This window comes from Buceros rhinoceros, unplaced genomic scaffold (assembly GCF_000710305.1).
Source record: "Buceros rhinoceros silvestris isolate BGI_N320 unplaced genomic scaffold, ASM71030v1 scaffold31822, whole genome shotgun sequence".
Lineage (NCBI taxonomy): Eukaryota > Metazoa > Chordata > Aves > Bucerotiformes > Bucerotidae > Buceros > Buceros rhinoceros.
In genome coordinates, this window is record NW_010399977.1 from 1 (window position 1) to 7,205 (window position 7,205).

Consider the following 7,205-nt stretch of genomic DNA (forward strand, 5'->3'; position numbering starts at 1 on the left):
GGGGCGTCAGTGCTGGCGGCGCCTGCGAGCCGGCGGCCTGTCGTGCAGTGCTGCCTTCGGGTAGCAGCAGCCTCGTGCCTCGCGGCAGAATGCGCCGGCAGTGATTTTTAACCAGTCCAGTTTTACTCCCTCTCAGCGTTAAAGAATCACCGAGTCGTTTAGGTTGGGAAAGACTTCTCCGATCGTCACGTCCAGCCGTTAACCCAGCAGTGCTGAGTCCACTGCTAAACCATGTTCCTGAGTGCCACTGGTGGTTTGCATGAGCACATCAGTTTGCTTCCCTTCAAGTAGCTTTGTGCTGCTCCCCAGTCACCACTCTGTGGCTCACCAAGATGGGAAGTTTGTGGGGTTAGTAGGTAGCCCCTGACTTTGAAAGCAGGTATGTACTTTCTAAAGCACGTAGCCTCCGCCCTGTAGCCATTGTTCATTCTGGGATTCAGCAGTGGCACTTATTTTCCTGCATCGCCTCTGAGTCCCGTTAACACTTGCAAGTAGCTGAAGTGCTGGACGTTTGTGGTGTCAAAGTGTAGCAAGCCTTGGCTCACAACCAGAGTCTCTGCCTACGCAGGCCACTGAGAGACAGGCTAGAACGGCAAGGGGCAAAAGCCTGACCATCAGTCACACTTGCACAGGATGTGACATAAGATCCATCGCTAAGGCGCGCTTTGTAGCGCAGGGGAGGTGGTTGGGATGGCATAGGAGGAAGAGACCTAGAGGAGTCTGGTGAGCTTTCTTTCCCTGGGGAGCACATAAGACACTGTATAACAGACAAAATTGCAGGCTTCTTGCTTGTCTCTAGCCCTGTGTCTATAAAGTCAGGCAGCTTTTCATTGCTTTCCTAGCTATGCAGTTTATTTGCTTCCTTAGTATGTGCGTGCTGCAGGTCTGGAGATGCCCTGGGGTTTTGCCTTTTTTTGGTTTTGTTTCTAACAGAAGTTCCCATCTGTAAAAAAACCTCTTACTGGTTCTTTTAGACTAGAGAAGATGACAAAAATCAAGATGGCAAAATGGATGAGTTGCATTTTAAATTGGAACTTCCACTACAACCTACAGAGCATGTAGTTGGTGTTCAGCTGATGCTACTTTTTTCCTACCAGCTTTACGTGAGCATTTTTAGTTTTATTTGTTGTGACATGTAGACCTCGTGTAATAGTCTAGTAGTGGTTGTGCAAAGGATGAAAAAACCTTTCCACATTTGAAATTCTTATCTAAAGGATTTATTTTACTAACAAATATTTAATTTTCTCCACCCCTGCTGGGTCGTTCCTAGTCTAGCTCTGTTGTGTACTTGCTGTTTTCTTAGATTTTTTTTTTAAGCTCCAGTGCAGAGCAGAAGACAGAGATGCATAACAGTGGGTGTCAGTGTAGGTGGCATTAGGGAATAACTGAGAGTCTTGCAGCAGGCAGAAGGATGTGCATTCTTACAGACTGCTGTGTCTTGACATAACCAGTTAATTTTCTGAGGTGGCGGGGCAGGCTGTTGCAGCAGCCCTCAAACTGCCTGGGTTCCGCTTACTTAACAGCTCTTGAAGCAATGGTAATCATCTGCCAGGACGTTCTGTATCTTGTAACTGAGAGGGGGAAGAAGGTGCTGTAAGGAGACAGGAAAAGAAAATTCTGCTACCATTGTACCTCAGGTGGCAGTGCGATTAGTACCTGGAGCAGTGAGTATAACACTAGTGCACAGAGAACCTGTGGGTGCATCTGAGAGACGCAATAGCGTAGTGCCGTGTTGGATGCAGCCAGGTAGACAAGTTTTACTAGGGAGGCAAGGTGGGCAAGCTTAGTGAGCACAGCTGTGTGGTGTAGAAAACCTTCTTAAACCTCTGAGGCCCAGAATAAAGGCCTGACAGTCCTACATTTGAGCTGAAGTATTAGGTCAGCAATTAGTATCACAGAGAGTGCCGATATTCACAACACCTTTGTTTTACAGTAAATTTTCCTTGACTGAGTGTTGATAAGGGCTAAGGGACTTCCTTGTCTGGACATTACTGCAGAGCAGGAGTCCTTAGCTGGCTGTGACTGCTGAGTATTTTAGTCTGTCTCTAATGGACGAGTTTAGTAATTTTCCTGCTTTTCATGTGTTACGGCAAGTCAGATCTTTCTGTTACTAGCCACAAACTGTTGGACTTCAATGAATTTCCTGTGGAACTTTGTTAGATTTATGAAGTTGGTTAACTAACAAGGCAGTTCACTACAAAAAAAAAAAAGTAATGAATATTTCTTATCTGGTGTTCTTTTGTTTAGACTAATGTGACGGTCTGAAACTTGGGATTCAGAAAAAAAATCAAATCCATGCACAAAATGTGCAGATACAAAGATGTAGGAAAGTGTGTTGTGTTTCCCACCCCCCTGCCTCTGGCTAAACTCTCTTTTCATGTGTTCCCATTTCAGAGAATGTCAACATTTGTGATGCAGAGCATGGCTTTTCTTCAGTTTTTTTCTCCTGTGCCAGGATCTCAGCTGTATATGAATGGAGACTTGAAACTGAACCAGAGGCAATTACTTAACCACTGTGGGCTGGATACCAGATACAACGTGAGGAAACTCTTTTTTTCCTTCCCCATCAATTTCCCCTGCTCTCTATCCTCTTCGTACCAGAGGTGACGCCCTGATTATCTGTATTCCTGCACAGAGCGGAACCCACAACTTGCGAACTGCTGGTTTTTTTGTTAGGCTGACAGGTGAAGAGATGATTCTGCCAAGAAGTTCAGTCTGATGTGTATGTCCATTCCTTCAAGGGCACGGTTACTTTGTGTAAGAAACTTGGTAGAATTATTTTCTTGAAGAGTGGACAAATAATGCAGGTCTCTCCTTCTTGTAACAGGTGTCTGTGGTTAATGGCACTAGTCCTTTTGCGAGTGACTATGATCTAACAAACATCATCGCAGCGTACTGGGATAGAAACGGTAAGCCTGAATGAATAGCTCCAGGGCAGCAGTAGTTAGCGTGCTGGCAACTGTTCTGTGAGGATCTGAGTTCCGTATTAAGACTGAAACTTATCCCCTAACCCGGATGTTTCCTCTTCCCATTTTAGTGACAACAGTCTTTACAAATCCCAGCCCTGTTTGGATGACTGGAAGAGCCACAGATACACCATTTATCATTAACGCCACTATTCATTACCCAGAGGAAGTTATCTTATATCCTTTGAAAACTGCGTTAATTGTTGCATAACTGGGTTTCTTTATTTGGGCCTTCCCATATAGGCCAAATTACAACTTCTAGACTTGTTCCTAGACTTTTCCTGTATTAGCTAAGCAAATTCTGTAGTTCTGGCCCATCCCTCAAGATGGGTCTGCTTTCCTAACCACTTTTTGCCTCTCTCTACTGGGAACCTGTGTTGCTTTTCAGCCTTACTAGCCTGGCTTTTAAGGTAGTTTCTTAGCCAGTCGCAGTGAATACCCTTAGTCTGTCTTGCTTTGCTCCGGCAGCACCTGCTGTCCCACTCTGTCATGGATGCCACTAGCAAAGCATGATACTGTATTCTGTGACCAAAAAATCGTTAGAAATCTGTACGCAAGGTAAGCTCAGCAAATAATAACCCCTGCAGTGGATGTGGCAAATCTGTTTTGCGCAGACCGACCTGAAATTATTTTTTGTACAAAATAATTCTTCGTTCATTACATACTTTACTCATTTTCTTAGACAAGAACAAGCCTGTGTTCAAAAGAATCTGTATGGAGTATTTGCTTATGAGGTTTGCTCACCGGCTTGAGTATTACCAATACATACTTTCTGGTGAGTCAGGGACAAAATAGGCACTTCCCACAGAATTGGTTTAAATGTCTTCTAGGACTGACATTCCTCTGCAGCTTTTGTTACATACTACACAGTAGGAGGCTTCTAGGCGTTTCCGTGGCTCGGAGGCTTTGCATCTGTCACACAAACTGATACCTAATGATTTTTGTGCCTTTCCACTTCTGAGTTCCTTTGTTTAGTTATTGCAATGGTAGTATCAGAAGCTTCTTCATTAACACTCCTTGACTTTCTTTAAATATCAGCCAGGATTTTGGGAAGTGATTAAATTTGCCTGGATCCAGTATGTCAGCATTCTCCTTATCTTTCTTTGGCTGTTTGGTAGGATTAAAATGTTTGTGTTCCAGAATCAGGTGTTGACTACAACTCCAATATCACCAGTTACGCCGGTGTCTTCAGTACTGTCCTACAAACAGCACCAATCCTGAAGAGATGCCTGAGAACACTTTAAAGAAATGCAGTTCAAAAGTAGATACCTGCTTTTATTCTCTGTACACTTTCTACTTTGGAAGATCAGAACTTTGTAAGTATGTTCCAAGTATGTTCTGTTTGAGCATCTCCTTCAACGTACATGTTCATTCATCTGTTTCTCTGGGAACGCTGCTTTGGGACTGAAAATTCCAGTATTTTTGACAGTTAAAGAAGAACCTAGTTATTTTTTTGCAACTGGAACATGTTTCAAGAAACAGTAGAAAGCAATGAGATTGCTTGTACATTATCTTAATTTTGCTAAACCTTGAAGACTGAAAGTCACGTGCTAACAGTAACAACATAAGCCATTTTTACTGTCTTGTAAATTAATTCACTGCTGAGTTAGGGTTCTGTCATGCCTTTATGTGGAATATGAAAGGAAAACATTTAAGCAATGTGAAAAAATGTATGGATGAGTTAAGGTTGGAGCTGCACTTCTATAGCTGTGGCTATATGCGCTCACCTGTTAGTAAATTGGATGATGAATAAATTCAAGGTTGATGTGAGAAACTGGGTTCTGGGTGATAGTGTCTGCAAGGTTTGGCCAACTATTTACTATTACAGCACTAGACCATCGATTGTGAATTGGGAATAGTGAAACAGAGAAGCCTTGTATTTATTATAAGAAAACTAACAAAAAAACCTACCAGAGAAGCTTCAGACTTCCAAAGCAAGTGAATAACTACTTTCTGAACTTAACTTAGAACAGATAAAAATTAAATCAATTATAATCACCTAAAGACTATGTCCCTCATTCTTGATGGGAGTGGTGGTGGTGGGGAAGATTATTTAATTTTGTTTTCTCTTTCTGGGCTTACTTTTTATGCCAGACAAGCTTAAAAGGGAAAACAATAAAATTTCCATTATGTTTTCAGTTTTGTAGGTAAGATTTAATTCTAGCAAAGCAGTGTTAAAGCAGGAGAGAATCTAAAACAATTCTAGTTAACAACATTCAGAGTTTGTTTGGTTCTGTTGAACTCTTAAGACATGACGCAGCTATGCAATGTGAAAGAGCAACTCGTGCAGCAGTACCCCATGTTTTGGCAATTGTCCTCTAGAATTCAACATCCTGGCAGTTTGGAGACCTGCCTATTCCTTTTTCTTTTCTCCTTCTCAAAATGGTCAGCTTCTTTTTAAACTTTTGTTTAAGCTTAATTTAAACTTTTTAGTCACGCAGCTTGCATTTCTCCCAACTTTTATGTGATGGGTGGACTCTGGCCGGTTCTTCAGTGCAAGTGAAACATTTATGTGGGGAGCTATGTCTTGGTTATTCAACACACTTTTGTGCTTGTGAAACCTGTGTACTTATATGTGAGTTGCAAATTATTGCAAGGAGCATTTGCTGTCTATAGATATATTTTGGTTTGAAACCTCCTGCTTGCTCTTTGACGTTTGAAGTCTGTACCTGGCAGCCCAGGACTATTGACAATTGGCTTTGTATCAAAGTGCACAGTGTCAAACCACTGTCTGCTGCTTTTTAGGGTTTCTAGGCACTGCACAGGATGAACAAAGGGGCCTTTTTCCCTCACTATCTCAAGCCGAGGTACGTCTGGTCTAGTGTAGTCCCAGCTCTTCTCCCTTGCAGTGGTGATAGTGCTTGTGTGACTGCATGAGTTAATTCAGGGAGTTCGTTAGGGTGAAGATCATCTTTACCACATTTACTCACTTTTTCAGATGAGTCGGTTCCTTGAATTAATTTGGTATATGTTTGCGCAAGCATTAGAGAGAACGTAAGCAAGATTCACTGGAGAGACCATAGAACTCTTAGATATTGTATTCCCACAAAAATAGGATGCTTAACAGAAGCTGAACAGAAACTTGTTTAAGGCAGCAACTGCAACGTGAAAAAGGGTAATGCCAGAAAACAACAATAATACCGGGAGACTCCATTATCCCCATCTCAGTTTCCTCTCCTATTGTAGCCTTCCACACTAAGGTACGACAAACGAGGCTGCTCAGAGCAACAGTTCAGTGAATGCATGTGAGCTAAAAAGTGATGAATAGGTCTGGTTCAGGACATAAATATATGAGAAAAACATCCTAATGTTCTATTTTTTCTTTAGAATGAGAAAGCTGGGAAAGAAAATCTTCTACAGTAATTTAAGAGGAGAACTATATAAGTTAAAAGGAGGAAATGAAAGTTAATTGATTGCAGGTAGCATGTAACTGTTACTTATGACCTGAAGCAATCTCTCCTTCTCTTTCGAAAGAGACATCTTTCACAACTGAGACTAATAAGTGAATGCAGCGTAAAAGGAGCAATAAATACAGATGTGACTACAGCAGGGGAAAAAACCTGTTCATGATACCACTGCTGTGGTAACTTCCTGTATCGCTTTTATACTGACCATAGCTCTTGGTTCATAGTTCTGACTCCTTTTTCAAGCTTGGAGAGGCATTCTACCTCTGTAAGCAACGAAGCAATAGAAAAAAGGTAGGGAAGAAAGGGAGAACTACCGCAACTAGCATTAAAGGACCTTTAGGAAGGAGTCGTCTTAGGAAGAAGTTGTCTTTCTCTTCCTTCAATGTGCCAAGCGACAGAGAATAAAGATACCACTGCAGTCCACCACAGTGCTACTACACAGATGCGTGCACACGCGTGCCAGACCAATCTAAATGCTGTTCATTGAGGCAGAACACAGAGGCGTGTAAGGATTAATGCCATTTCTTTCAGTAAGTGGCTCTGTAAGAGTAAAGTCTGATTAGCTCGTTAAAAGTCCTGTGTATAAATAAAAGTAGGCGTGTTGGCTTCCAGAGTTTTTTGAGGGGTGATGCTAGGATGAAAGAAACCCCCTCTGTGCTTATTTCTTAACTAGCCAAGCAGCCTGTCGGTGCAGGTAGGAGCTTTCGGTTCTCCTCGGCCGAGGCAGACGGCAGGAGATGGCCTCCCCGAGCGCGGCCCTGCCAGACTGGGCCGGGGGAAGGAGGAGGCAGCGGCGGGCGGAGTCGCAGGCGGGCCCGCGGTGCTGGGGAGC

At 42.8% G+C, this 7,205-nt stretch overlaps 1 protein-coding gene across 1 annotated transcript; it reads left to right on the forward strand.

Moving 5' to 3' along the window:
- Nucleotides 1-974: 974 nt before the first annotated feature.
- Nucleotides 975-4,157, forward strand: TMEM231 (transmembrane protein 231; the record flags this gene model as incomplete). Its single annotated transcript, XM_010131691.1, has 5 exons — nucleotides 975-1,103; nucleotides 2,395-2,538; nucleotides 2,828-2,909; nucleotides 3,038-3,139; nucleotides 3,994-4,157. Coding segments are annotated over 5 exons (621 nt in total), but the record flags the coding sequence as incomplete, so codon positions are not given.
- Between the last annotated feature and the right edge of the window lie 3,048 nt (nucleotides 4,158-7,205).